The sequence below is a fragment of the Diachasma alloeum genome, unplaced genomic scaffold (assembly GCF_001412515.2).
Source record: "Diachasma alloeum isolate Michigan unplaced genomic scaffold, Dall2.0 Dall_scaffold_00187, whole genome shotgun sequence".
In the NCBI taxonomy this organism is placed as follows: Eukaryota; Metazoa; Arthropoda; class Insecta; order Hymenoptera; family Braconidae; genus Diachasma; species Diachasma alloeum.
The window spans coordinates 395,814-410,794 of record NW_021680353.1 but is presented as its reverse complement, the minus strand read 5'-3'; the positions used below and the strand labels follow the sequence as shown (position 1 = coordinate 410,794).

The 14,981-nt window shown below is 36.7% G+C and overlaps 1 protein-coding gene across 1 annotated transcript in view; it reads right to left on the bottom strand.

Moving 5' to 3' along the window:
- Positions 1-14,981, bottom strand: part of LOC107048342 (NADPH oxidase 5) — a 69,565-nt gene that overhangs the window by 46,812 nt on the left and 7,772 nt on the right. The window contains exons 2-5 of the mRNA XM_015271483.1: positions 1,015-1,109; positions 619-730; positions 389-486; positions 140-260 (exon numbers count right to left, since the gene is read on the bottom strand). Of these exons, the coding sequence (XP_015126969.1) occupies positions 140-260; positions 389-486; positions 619-730; positions 1,015-1,109 (426 nt within the window). The remainder of the gene's footprint in view (positions 1-139; positions 261-388; positions 487-618; positions 731-1,014; positions 1,110-14,981) is intronic.

The window sequence follows — 14,981 nt, the reverse complement described above, 5'->3', positions numbered from 1 at the left end:
GGGGGGGGGGGGGGGGGGGGAGAGTCAGGGAGATGGCTTTATTCAAAGATTGTTGCATATGTCTTTTTTTTCAATCGTTTTTTTATCTCTACTCTCATGAAGTAAAGCACTAGAGATAACCAAGAATTTACTGCCTCACGTTTTTCGATATAACGATTTTCTTGAACTCCTCGCGACGTATTTCCTGCTCGTTTCCAACTGTCTGCTTGAAGATCTTCTCCAGCCATTCCAGATTGCCTTTATCGAATCCAACTTGTGATCTATTTTTTTTTTCATTCCGCGTGAAATACATGAAAAATGAAACACAAGATAATGGATGTAAAGTAGTAAAATGTTATTGTAGAATTGAGAAGTGTATAGTGAGAGATGTTCATAAATATTCTATTACCTTGGATTACTTACGCCAGCGATGAACTCCATTATTTGGCTGGGCAAAATGGAGCCGAAATTCTCGTGCTCCAGCAGTCTGAATAATTTATCAATGACCTGGACATTCAGTGAGATGAATTAAAATTTTAATTATAAAGATCGAACGCTAACATATAGAAAATGGGTTAACGGAAGCTGTGATAATTAAGCCACAAAAAGAGCAATTAAAAAATCAAGAAAGCCACTCACTCCTTTTGCCAGAAATATTCCCTTGAAGGCATTCACATTGACTGGCTCCTCTCCACATAGTACATACGCTACGCTCTCGATCTGATCAATGAAGTCCGTCTGTTTGTCATTCCTGGGGATGCGACAGTGTGAACCAGAGTAAAATAAAAATAAAGGATTATAGATGGGGATAAGAATTACGAATACAAAATAAATCGGATGTATTTCGAAAGTGTCGCGGTGTAGCACGTACGTACGTGACAACGATAAATCTGTTGATGGAGTGGTTGAAGAAAAGGTGAGGAAGAACCGGAGAAATGAGATGAAAATTGAAAGGGGGGAAAATAAAAATAAATGGAGAGTACAGTGCGAATGAATTGGGAGAACAAAAGATAGTGGGTTGAGTGTAATACTTACGTGAGCCTGGCTTTAAGGAATTCAATCCAATCGTCTTGCCTGAGAATGCCATCGCTGTCTTGATCGAATAGTGTGAATAATTTTTCCAACAGTGCCTGCAAAAGTTGTAATGTAAATAAACAACAAACAGTACACTGACTTTGAATAGTGAATCATCGGTTTGTGCTCCAGATCCTCGCAATGCCTGTTATGTCTGACACAGTAGTTTCATAAATATATATATATATATATATATATATATATATATATATNATATATATATATATATATATATATATATATATATATATATATATATATATATATATATATATATATATATATATGGTTTTACTACGATTTACGACTTGGTGTGGAAGAGATTCTTGGAAGAGTTATACACTTATGTATATGTTGTAAAGCTACTGTTTCTGCGAGAGTGAATTAAATAATTCGAGGTGTGAGGGAATGTCATTCATGCTCTCGAATACTTGAATTTGAATAAAATTTTACGGAATTCAGAATAAATTGGATTTTCGTCATACATACCGGAGCTTTGCTGCCTACGCTCGTTATGACAAAAAATATCATTCGACATACGGCCTAAAAAACCTTTTTTCGCTCATATGACTGGAACCCTCACCTTCGGCTCGAGCTGCAAACTCATATTCGCCAGAAAAGTTTTTATCAGTCTAATGATGAACCATACTATTTCACTGTTGACTTCGCAGACGGAACAATTTTGTGGGAAAATGTGACTTTTTTGGGAGTTTGTTCGAATTATAAATGGTTAACTAAAAAGCTTTGAGACAAAAAACCAATGGATTTGGATTTTTTATGCAATTTGTTCGATTGAAATATGTTCTGGAGAAATTTCACGGCAGGACATTCAAATTTTCACGTGTTTTTTACTGCTTCATTTCTTCTACACAGAGAGAAATATTCAATAAAAATTACGTATCTTTTCCGTAATTCCGGAGCGAAATGTAGTTGTAGGAACTTTTACGGAACTGTCACGGAATTTTTCTAGAGCGTTCCGGAATTTTTATCTGAATCTCCTGTGAAAAATTACGATATCGTCACTTAAATTTTCTGAATCGATTCCGTAATTGTTGAGCGAATTGTGAGTTCCGTAATTTTTACTGAACATTTCTCTCCGTGTACTCTCATTAGAGAATTCACGTAAAAAAGATGGGATTTAAGGTATATGTCCCTAGAAAACCGGTTTTTCTTACGATTATCCCCAAGTTTTTCATGGATGAAGTTTATGATATTCCCCAGCAATTGAAAAAAATTCCAACTATTATAGCTGTTCTACACATCTTAGGAGATGACAAATAATGAAATGTCGGTTTCTAGCACGCGATGCATAGGCCAAACGAGGGTTATGGGTCTTCCCGAACTTGATTTTTCCATCTTCCCAGGTAGGAACGAACGGGCCGAGCTCGGTCCAAGCCCGGCGGCCGGAGTGCCGAACTTGGGAGCCCGTTACTCAGCCGAGACCACACCGGACTTGGTTGAAACCTGAGATGATAACATGGGGCCAGGTCTGGACGCCGATCTCGGCCCAGCGTTGGTTGCCAGTCGTTGCCCAGACTCAATTAAACATAACTTAATTACATGAATATGATATGAGTGATTGAAATACAAGTAATTCAGTATTATACTCTTGATCATTCGTGACAGGTTCAAGGAGGAAACAAAAATCAGTACCGACAAGCGACTGGCGCCGGACTGGCTGCCAAACTATTCATGACAATTATCAATAATAATAAGAACGAAATAATCCGCACTTTCTAGAATCATTTTTAGTATTAATTGTGCCCTACCTACGAACCCCTAATGCAATGATCGCTGGAAAACCGATTTTGTTAACATAAAATATTACCCCAATTTGGGCACGAACCCACGACCTCACGAGTACTAACCCGACGCCCTAACCACTAGCCTACCGCGCAATTCGTAAAATCTCTACTTCAAATCGCCTATATTAATTCCACCTCGGTTTTTTTCAACTTGAACGTTTTACTATTCAGTTCATAGAGATATTAAGTGGTTCAACTATAGTTTAATCGGTAAGTCAATTCAATAATGAATAACCATAATGATGATTCTAATAATGACGATTAATTTCGAACGACGATTCTTCTTTTCTCTGCAATAATTAGCGAATAACATGTGACTTCAATATCTACAATGCCACCTTGACCATTTTATTTTTACGATTACACCCTTGAAAATATACCCTCAAGATTCCACCCTTACCATTTGACCCTCACAATGTCACCCCTATGATTTTCTCGCCCCTTCCCATTATTACGATTTAACCATATTGTCTTGGGATACACTTTAAGACGAGAAATTCCTGTTGAAATCAGTTTCAGAAGAATAAGCCGTATAGAAATTCTATTGGACCTTTCAATAAAATATTTTAGAATTTCTGAGCGGATGTGCTAGGTTTTTCAATGAAATTGTGTTTTAGACTGCATTCTTTGCTACTCTTTTTTTTCATCTACGAAAAAACTTGAGGTTTGCGTTCAGGAATTTCTATAAGAATAATTTGAAGCGACTGAGATGTATAAAAATATCAAAGTTTATTCATTTTTTCTGGAAATTATTTTCTATTCAAAATTTATATTTAAAAGAATGGATGAAAACTCATAACATTTCCAATAGAAATTTGATAAATTGTTCTAGCAGACGCGCTAGGTTTTTTGGTTGGAAGAATTCGCTGAGTTTAATGTTTTAAACATAAGATGTTTTTGAATCAAATTGAATCGTTCAATCGAAAATATTTTCTATAACAATTTCTCTTCATAACTTGTTCAAATTGGTTTTACCACCTTTTTTTCTTTTCTCAATAGAAAACAAGGTAAAAAAACTATGGAAACAACCTCAGCAGAACAAGTTATATAGAAAGATCAAAATCTATTTATCGAGATACGCAGTACACTGAGAAAAAGGTATGGCGCAGCCAACTCCTAAAAGTGAGTTGAAGAAAATTGAGCTTTAGGGACCGTAAGTCATTCATATCGGCCGGTATTCGGGTAGTTGACCGCTTCTAGTTACCTCTAGCCAACTCCCAAAATGCGTTGAGCCTTCGACCGAATATACGCTCTAGGCAACAATACAGCGGTTGGGTCGAAGCAACCGGAGTTGGTTGAAGTACACACCTTCAACTCCATGGGTGGGTTCGATGAGGTATATTATTTGGCTGTTTCTTCAGAATATGATGGACGTTTCAGTAAAAAAAAAATGATGTTTCGGACATTGAGGTTTTAGAGGTACCCACCTTAATGTAGTTGATCCACTGATTTGTGGGTACAATCTAACCATGAAAGTTTTTTGAATGCTCACCCTCAGATATCAACATCCCAGTCAAATGATGTTTTTGTTTACCAAAACACTTATTATTACATAACTAATCTGGATGCGTGATTCTTAAAAATTCGGTAACAATCAGGAAAATCTAAATAAAATGATTTATAAAGTGCGTAAATTACTCAGAACAAAATAAATAATCATTTTTCTATAAATAAAAAAATCCTTGAACACGAGCCTTCGAATTCGCACGGAGTTTGTAATTAAATTCTCCTAATCAATTATCATCAGGACATCTCGTGCGGCCCGAAGCATTTTCTATAGGTACAAGTATAAAGCCAGGTTCCATCAATGGAAGTACATCGTTAGATTTAAAAAATGTAACTGGCCAGTTAATTCCTGTAGGAACTCTCTTGAAGAAATTTTTAGAATTGCCGGATGTTTTTTCTATTTTAGAAGCTTACATGGCAGATTGTTCAAATGCCGAGGATGTAACATCTTTCTTGAATGGTCAGTTATGGAAAGAAACACGCGCGAAATTCGACGGGAAATTCATCCTGCCATTATTGATGTTCTTTGATGATTTTGAAGTGAATAATCCACTCGGTTCTCATAAAGGAGTGAACAAAATCGGTGCAGTATATTGTAAAATTTTAGGGATTCCTCCTGAGTATAATTCGATGTTGGAGAATATTTTTTTGATTCAGTTACATACCTCAAATGATTTAAAAACTTTCGGAAATTATAACGTCTTTGCGGCTCTTCATAAACAACTCGTGGATTTGGAGAGGAAGGGTATTAGTGTTGAAACAAGCATGGGTATTCGTCAAGTTTATTTCGTAGTATCTTTGTTTGCAAGCGATAATCTATAGGTATACATACACTGTTCGGGTTTCACGAAAGTTTCAGTTCCAATCATTATTGTCACATATGTCGAGCAGATAAAAGCATATTACAAACCGCAGTAGCTGAAGATGAAAAATTTTTAAGGACAAAAAAAAATTTTACCGAAGATTTACAAAATTTTTCTCATGGACTAAAGCAGGACAGCATTTTTCATAATCTTCTCACGTATCATATTGCCTCTAATTTCTATTGCGATGTTATGCATGACTCTTTAGAAGGACTCTGTAGAAGGACTCTTGATTTACGTACAAAAACGATTCACTTTAGATCATCTAAATTACCGAATCAAATTCTTTGATTATGGAAATCAGAAAAGATCAAAGCACATCCCCACTTTTACTGAATCGGCTTTGAAAAAAACGAATTTTAATTGCTCAGCTTCGGAAATGAAACTTTTGCTTGAGACTTTGAGTTTTATAATCGGTGATTTAGTACCAGAGGACACGTGGTACTAAATCACCGTGGAAATACAACGTGGAAATTATACATTTTATTGAGAGAAGTTCATTGCATTCTTTTAAATCCAAAAATAACAATTGAAAACCTGGAATCGCTACGAATATTAATAACAAAGCATCATTGTTTCTATCGAAAGCTATTTAAGGAACACTTGAAGCCAAAATTTCATTTCCTTCTTCATTATCCTCGGCTCCTTCTTCGAAATGGACCGGTCTATCCATTATCAACCCTCCGTTTTGAAGCTAAACACAAACAACTAAAAGAAAGTGCTAATGTTATGCGATCGAGGAAGAATATATGTTATTCTTTGGCATTAAAACATCAATTGGGTCTTGCTGAACGGTTTCAGGCAAAGAAAGGATTTAGTATTCGATTAGATTTTGGCCCTAACTGTATTATTGAGGCAAAGAATCTCCCTGATTATGACTCATTTCGTAACTTCATTCCTGATCGCGAACTTGATCCTTACCACGATATTGTTCCTTGGGTAGAAATCAATGGTACGAGGTATCGATGCAATATGGTCATAAATGTTGAAAATTCAGTTGATGGAAAGCATTACGGTAAAATTAAACATATATTATTGAATGATGATCGTGAAGTTTCTTTCATATATGTAAAATTGAATGTAGTTGATTTCGCTGCGCATGTAAATGGATTTACGTTCGAACAGTCATCTCAGTGGGGGTTTGCCGCTTACAAACAATTACACTATTATAAACCATGTAACATTTACACTATGGCTAGCGGTAAGAAATATTTGCCGTGCCGATGAATTTATAGGCAGCAAAAATTAACGATGTTAATCACATGAGTCGATTATTTAGAACGAGGAGAAGAGTAGCAGTAAGAAATATTATTATTACTTAAGCATTTCATATAATTTTTTCGAATTAATTTTTTAGTCCCTCAACACATAAAAATTATCGGAATTTTTTCCAATTCTAAGCTATTATATTGTACAATCTAATCTGCTTGATTATGTAAACAAATGATATATAATGATGTATGATGATGATATATTTTCTACTGAAGTTTTATAATGAATGATCACTATTTCTTTTATTGACCTGAATAAATATGATTTCAAAACATGTATCAGTTTCTTTAATTCCACGTGGTGAAGCCATGAACCATGATATTTCTGATTAAAACTCATAAACGATTCTACTGAATGAAATGGTTATTGGAACAATGAAACTTTCAATTCAATCCAGCGAAATTTCAGTTGATGAAACTAAGTAAATATTCTATTGAATTGAAAGTATGCTTGGTATATCTAAAAAGCGACTGTAGCAATTTTATGTGTTGTTGAACAGACCATTTAAGTAATCGATATAAGATGCAAATCATTTCTATCAAACACAATTTTAGTAGATGTATCTCTGCTAGGAGTTCCTTCAGAAAAAAAATGAGTTGTCTGATGCGTAAAAATATTTGCAACACCTATTTGTGGAGTTGAGCTGACTATATTTTTGACCAATGTAGCTTTTACCTGAGTCTGTTAGTATGAATTGATATTTCTTTTAGGTCGTTAAATGAGTCTATACGTCGAAGTATACATTGTAATGACAGTTTTCATTGTGGTAAGAATCGCTTCTCGAGCCATCGGAACCGTAAACGAATTTGCTAGGGACCGAGCGCTGGTTATTGCAACTACCTAAGAGGTTCGTGCGCTCTCTACCTGCGCCTACGCATCCCTATATTCGGTGCGCTCAACACCCGAATTTCAACGCATTTTGGGAGCCCGCAGGACTCCAAAAGGTGACGGATATATACAACTACAGGAGTGAGTTGATGCACCGCATTTTCAGTTGGCTGCACGCAATATTTTTCTCAGTGTAGCGTATCGACTAAGTAAAAGTTTTGAAAACAATTGTCCAGCATCTCAGGTCGAGGACACTGCATATCTATACACTACATAACTTCCCCCTCTACTACCTCTAAATTATTTTCATTCAGTATAATAAAAACAGGGCGACAAATGGAGCAGTGTTCCTATTAGGTGTATGACTTAATTCTCGGCCTTTTTTCGACAATTTTGATATTCATTTATAAAAAAATGAATAGAGATCTAATCTTGAAAATAATCGCCGTCACTTTGCACGTATTTTCCCATTTATCGGGCAATTGTCGGATTCCGGCTCGGAAAAAAGACGGTGATTTTGACTGGATGAAGTCATCAATGCTCTGCAGGACTGCTTCAGGAGATTGGAACTGGGCGACCACCAGGTGATGTTGTAGCGCCCGAAAAAGGTGATAGTCAGAAGGCGCAAGATCGGGAGAATACGCCGCATATGGGAGAATTTCCCAGTCCAACGTAGAGATAACTTTCAGGGTTTCTTTTGCCGTGTGGGGTCGCGCGTTGTCCTGCAGTAAAATTACTTGCCTCGTATCACTACCAGTAAAAAGTCTCTTTTCCTCAATAGCATCACTCAATTTCACCAGTTAGTTCTGATAACGCTTAGTAGTGACGGTTCCTCCCTGTTCGAGTATCTCATAATAGATTACACCTTTGGAATCCCACCAAATACACAACAACAATTTTTTCCCGTGAATGTTCGGTTTTGCAGTACTCGTTGACGACTCCCCCGGATAAACTCACGACTTTCGCCTCTTAGGATTGTCGTAAAATATCCACTGTTCATCTCCAGTTACAATTTTATGTAAAATAGTATATTATGTCACCAGGCGATAAAAGTATTCGCCTTCGGCTCGGATTATAATGCCACATTCGCCAGATAATGCTTTTATCGCCGTGTGGCATACGATATTTTATGTCGTTGGGCCCGAACACCGCGATCTAACCGAGCGAAGCGAGGTTAGAATCGCGGTTTTGTCGGGCCTAACGACATAAAGTCTTTTTGTTTGAATCTGGTCAGTAAGCACATGGCAATTTCACAGCGTCGACTTTTATTTTCTGAGGTAAAAAGAAGTCAGTGCCTCAAGTGCTTCTTGTCGAACGACATGTTTATTTACTACGTTTTTTGAGGTTGTGTTAATGGGACTACGATCGGACTTGAGTGGTTTGATAGCTCACAGATGGCGCTTCAAAACGTCCTTGATTGCGGGAAAAATTTTCAATTCAAATAGGTGTTCTATAATCAACTTAATCTAGGGGCCGAGAATTAAGTCATACACCTAATACATGAGTAATATTGTTAAAAAATGAAATAATTAGTACAATTTTCATTTTAGTATTTATGGAATATTCGATGGAAGTAAAAATCGTACAGAAACTAACCTCCGTCCAGAAATTGACCTGTTTACCCTAGTAGGGGCGATCATTGTCGGTCACAGATAAGTTTACCACCGATCACTAACTTATGTAGCTCAACCCGTTTGTAACTTATTTGTCCCTTATAAGGTGTTAACGACATTCCACTGTCCGGCCAGGCATAACAGGTCGAGAACTCATAAGTAACCTAAATATGGGTCAAAATGAAGGTCAAAAATAAGGATCAGAAATAAACGTCAGAAATAAGGATTAGAGATAAGAGTCACGAGGGTCGAAAAGCAGCGTCAAAATGAAGGGTCAAACTTGAGGGTCTCAAGGGTCAGAAATGAGGGTCGGAAATAAGGGTCAGAATGAAGGTTTATGCTTAATAATCATAAGTCAGTCGTGAGAGACTATGAATCTTCGCCTTATCTGGAACATCTAAATGCTATATTCCCAAGAATTACAGTATAGTGGACTTGGACTTCAGCACAACAGACGATCACCAAAGTTAAGTAACATCGAGTAAGGTTCGGAATTGGATGGGTAACAACTCACCAAAAATGTGATTTTTTTTCTTTTTCTGCGTGTATAAATTAATTCTTATCATTGGGCATGCTTTCCCGTGGCAACAATAAGTTAGTCATTATTGAAAGATTGTTAATAATAATTAGGTGAATAAATAATCACGTGAGTTTTTGATCGATAACTTGATCGGTATCTGATGATAAACCCACGAAATTTCTACTCGGGATAGACAAATATTTGCTTATGCATGCTTTTTGAGATTTCAATTTGCAAGTCTGGTCAGTAACAGGATGAGCCTACCCAATTAAGGAAATTCTTTATATAAAGTATTTTATATTGGAAATTCCTATTTGAAAAAATGCGCCGGCCAAAAACTAATAGAATTTCCAATAGAAATTCAACAAATTTTCAAACACGCTAGATTTTTCAATGAATTTTTTTCTTCGTTTACCCAAAATATCCGCCGAGTTTCGCTTCTACTTCATTACAATATCCCAGAATACTTGAGAATAAAATTCAATAACTCGATGTAAAAATTGTCGCTCAATTATCTCTTTTTATTTTAAATACACATTGGGACGTGTTGCTTTAATCATCAACATACTACGACACACTGTATTTACATGATCAATTGAGAAACGGGTCAATGCCATGGCCATGTCCGGCAAACCAATCTCTCTGTGTTCGGTTCTTCGCCCTTTCTCAGAGTGTTGTAAGCCTCCTCCTTCCCAAGACACAAGTAATTTTGTCTCTACATTTTCAAACCGTGGCACAAACGCCTCTCGTTTCATTCGTGTATCCTTCCACTCGACCGATTCGATCCCATTCTCACAAAACGAAAACTCGAGTGGACACTGTAATTACATACATTTACTCAGAGGCAGTCCAATTATCATTTGATTATCCTGGTTTCGCTTCACTCTTTACATCCTATTTATTACATTATTCCCCAACAGTATACATAAGGATCTCATTTATAATCCCATATATTATATCGCCAAGAATAACATCCTATTGACACGAATGATAGTCTCTCTTAAAAAAAAAAAGATTGTAATTTTTTTTGTGAACAATCTATTTCGCCATGCTTGACTTGGGATTATTTCCATCTTAAGCATGAATATCTCATGTATAAGAATTTTCTTTAAATATTATTTGTTTTTATTTTACTGAAAAAATGAATATATATGTATGAGAAAATTTTATACGTTTATTTTTAGAAAAAAATATCTTCATTTTATTCATCATCACTTTCAACAACTAATTCAAATGGCAAGATTTCTCCATTTTCATTCTATGGAACATCTCTGTAATAGAAGATTTGGGCCAGATTATGGGCATGTCATGCGAGACGATGAGTATCAAATCTGTCATTATATTGATATCAGTCGTAAAAATTTTGAACCTTAATAATGAAAATAATGATAAAGAAAATCAAACAAGATCAAATGAAGTGGAATTCAATGCTAAATCATTTTGTGATACAATCCTTTGAACTATAATAGCATGTACAAACAATATCATATTGTAGCATCTTGCTACATCCTAACACGTGGAAACTGGTTGAGGACGAATATAGGCATTTGCTATCTCACTCGTAACTTCAGTGTCACGCGTATCATTTTCCTATTCATCAATCGTGAGGGTATTTTTTGTCATTCACGTCCGTGAATCGCTGCCTACGGCCGTCATGACAAAAAATATTGTTCGTCATACGGCCAAAATAGTATATTTCGTCACTAGGCCGAAAGAAACTTTTCTGGCGAATATGAGTTTTCGCCTTCGGCTCGGGCTGCAATCATATGAGCTAGAAAAGTTTTTTTTGTCCGTATGATGAACAGTATTTTTTGTCATGACGGCCGTAGGCAGAGATTCACGGACGCGGAGCGAATCGTAGCGTCCGCGAAACGCTGCCTTATGGCCGGAATGACAAAAAATATCCTCACGATTGATGAATAGGAAAATGATACGTGAAGCGCTGCCTCACGGCCGGAATGACAAAATAGTATATTACGTCCCGGCGGGCGCAAAGTTACATTTCCCTCCCGCTTCGCGGGAGGGAACTCTGACTTTGCGCCTACGCCNAAATCGCGTTCTAACCACGGGAAGTAAAATAAAGGACCCTCAGCCGCGTGCTTACCAACCTCGCCTTCGGCTCGGCTGGTAATTGCACTAGCGGCTGAGGATCCTTTATTTTCCCTCCCTAGGTTAGAAATATACTATTGTGCCCCTAGGGAGTAAAAGTATTTTCTGACGAATGTGACGTTATAAAACGAGCCTTCGGCTCGGGTTATAATCACATTCGTTAGAAAATACTTTTACTGCCGTGTGGCACACGATATTTTATGCCTCGAGGACTGAAAACCGCGATTTAACCGAGCGAAGCGAGGTTAGAATCGCGGTTTTCCGTCCCTAGAGGCATAAAAAACTTTTTCATCACGCTGTGACGAAAAGTGAACTTTTCGGCACGCTCCGCGTGCCTAAAAGTCCAATTTCCGCCACATTGTGATGAAAAATATTGTTCGTAACTCGTGAAAAAATGTTTTTTAGCTCGTGGGATTATATCACTCGCCTTCGGCTCGTCATATAAATCTCCCACTCGCCAAAAAACACTTTTTTGCACTCGTTACGAAATATGCTATTCTGACGAATATGTTTGCAGCCCTCGCCTTCGGCTCGTGCTGCAAACCTCATATTCGCCAGAAAAGTTGTTTTTCGGCCTAATGACGAAATATACGATTGGAGTCTCGTCGATACCTCTGAGTGCGTATATGGTTCAGTACAGTTGGTATCGGATGCTCGATCGGATCCCACTTCTTCACTTTTGTAAAATTGTAATTATTAATTTAATTATACTGTTAGAGGATTGTTATCTTTCGCGTCAACATCTCAATCCCTACAATATACACGGAGAGAAATCTTTTAGAAAAATTCTAGTGCTAGCACAGGAAAAGAGGCGCAAAGTGACGGCCAGGAAAAAATTCCAGGGCCGGCATTAGAAAGTTTATTGGGAAAAACGTGAATTTTCCCCCGTATTCCTGTGGAAATTTCACAGAAATCCCCAGAAATTTTGCCACAAATACCAAGAAATTTTACCTTAACAGCACTAGAATTTTTCACAGCCGGTGGATTATAATTTTTTCCAGTACTCGTACTAGAATTTTTTTAGAAAATTTCTCTCCGTGTAACCTTTCAATTCCTCTTCCATATCCTATTAGAGCTTTGATTTTTTCCAAAAATTGATCACTTTTAAAAACAATATGACCAATGAATGAATATTAACCATCTGTGATGATGACTTAGCTCAACTTGGAGCTCCCACATATCATGCGCGCGCCCTTTCTCTAGTCCAACAAAACGATGAATAATATTCGACAACTTTGAAGTGATAAAACGACAAGCCTTCGCAAAGTTTAGATGAATATTCACGGGATTTATCGGATTTTCCTCTCACCGAAAATAAAGATCACGAGTTACCTAACACCATTGAATCATCTGGGAAGAAACCCGTCAGCTCTTTACATAATTATGGTATTCGTCAGACTCCGAAATATTGATAAATAATTATAAAAAATCGCATACAAATTTTAATCATAAACGTGACTTCATAAAGAGTAAAAAAATTGTGGACAAATTATCGAAATAATCGTGGCAAATTTGAGTATTTGAAATGTTATCGTGGCGCGAGATGTAATTCAATAAAGAATACCTCACGTGAAGGAAATTTCACGCTTCGTCGAGTAAAAAAAAGATAAAATGTGATAACTAATTCCAGTTCCTAATTTTCATTAGGTATGGGAGTTATTTTTAAGGTATGTTTTAGTGAAGAGAGTGTTTGCTCGTGAGTAAAAAATGAATTTGGTGTTAATCAACGCAACGTTCATTGCTGTTTACATCTTTTTGTCACATTTTTTGGTAATAGATAGATTTTGTGGTGAAGAAATCGAATATACTCTGGAGAAGTCCAATCTAAGGACTCTTGAAAATTAATTACCCGAAGGAAATTAATTGATTAAAGGTGTTTTTTGTAGTTAAAAAAAAAACAATATCGAAACAACAGTTAATTCACACTCTAAATACATGAAATAATCAATAATAATAATAATAATAAAAGATAGAAGTGAGGAAGTTGTTCTAGACATTTACCAGTTTTGGCACTATAAAAATGTAAATCTATGAAAATGAGAGCTTAAAAAAAAGTTTAGATTTTCACGAAAATGTCACTAATTTTCAGGGACAATCCCTAAATTTGAGAAATTCATTTTCAATTTTTAGGAATTGGCGATTGTGAAACTCAACGAGTGCGACATTCTGGTATTCAATGATTTTGTCACGAATTTAGTGATATTATTATTAATTTTCAGTGACATCAACTAATTTTCAGGATATTATCAGTAATTTGCAGAGGAATTTCGGGGGCTCATCTCTAATTTTTAGGAATCCATCACCAAATTTTAGTGATAGAAATTACTGATAATCCGTGTTCGCAGGGAAAAAAAGTTTTATTTTCCGGAACGTATCGCTGATTTTAAGGAATTCATCCCCAATTATTAGGGATTCGCTAGGAGGAAATATTCAAAAGCTAGGGGGAAATTATCAAAAGGTAGGAGCAAATATTCTGTAATAACCCAAGAGCTTTAAAATTATCGGGCATTTCCCGATTGTTTGATTTCTATGCAAAACTTGGTAGGATCGTTTGTTAGCAGGGGAGCTTTAGGAAAATACCCAATTAATTTTGAAGCTTAATGGGTATTTATCGGATTATTTTTTCCAATCGGATTTTGGCCCATCAGAGTGCAGTGGACAACATCAGGAAGTGAATTAGGAAGGATTTGAATGAATTATGTTAATGGAATAACTGTATTTGTGGATACTGTCAAATACAGGATTCAATCTGAAATGAGCCGAAAAATTAAAGAGCTATTGTGAAATATTCAGGTAAAAAAATTAACTGCTTTTGCGAAATATTCAAAGGCTGTGAGAAAGTATCCGAAATAAAACTGTCGGGTATTCTCAAATACTACGCTCTGATTGGTCGAAATCCGATTGGGAAACATAATCATAGTCATTTTTCGTCATATGACGCGATCTTAAAAATGACGGTCTTATGATGGTCAAGTGATGCACAAATTTTCCAACGACACATGCCCAGGTGCGGGATTCCAAGCTTGAACAATGGGATCAAGCTTGGTTCAAAGGCTATCTAGGATCCCAAGCCTTGGGATTCCTAGCTTTGGTCAAGCTTGAACCTGTGGTTATACCTAGGTAAAACCAAACTTGGTGATATCCTGGGAATGAAAACTTTGGTGCCAAGGTAGTTCCAATCCTGGTCCAAGCTTGGTACTCCAAGCTTGAACTCAGGGGCTTGAACTAAGCTTGAACTTATGGTGATATCTAGGTAAAACCAAGCTTGGTGATAGTTTGCGAATCAAAGCTTGGGTACCAAGGTAGTCCCAATCATGGTCCCAGCTTGATATTCCGAACTTGAGCTCAGGGGTTCAGCCAAGCTTCGCCCAATATGTTGGGATCAAGAAGGGGCGGAGCAGGAGGGGGGGGG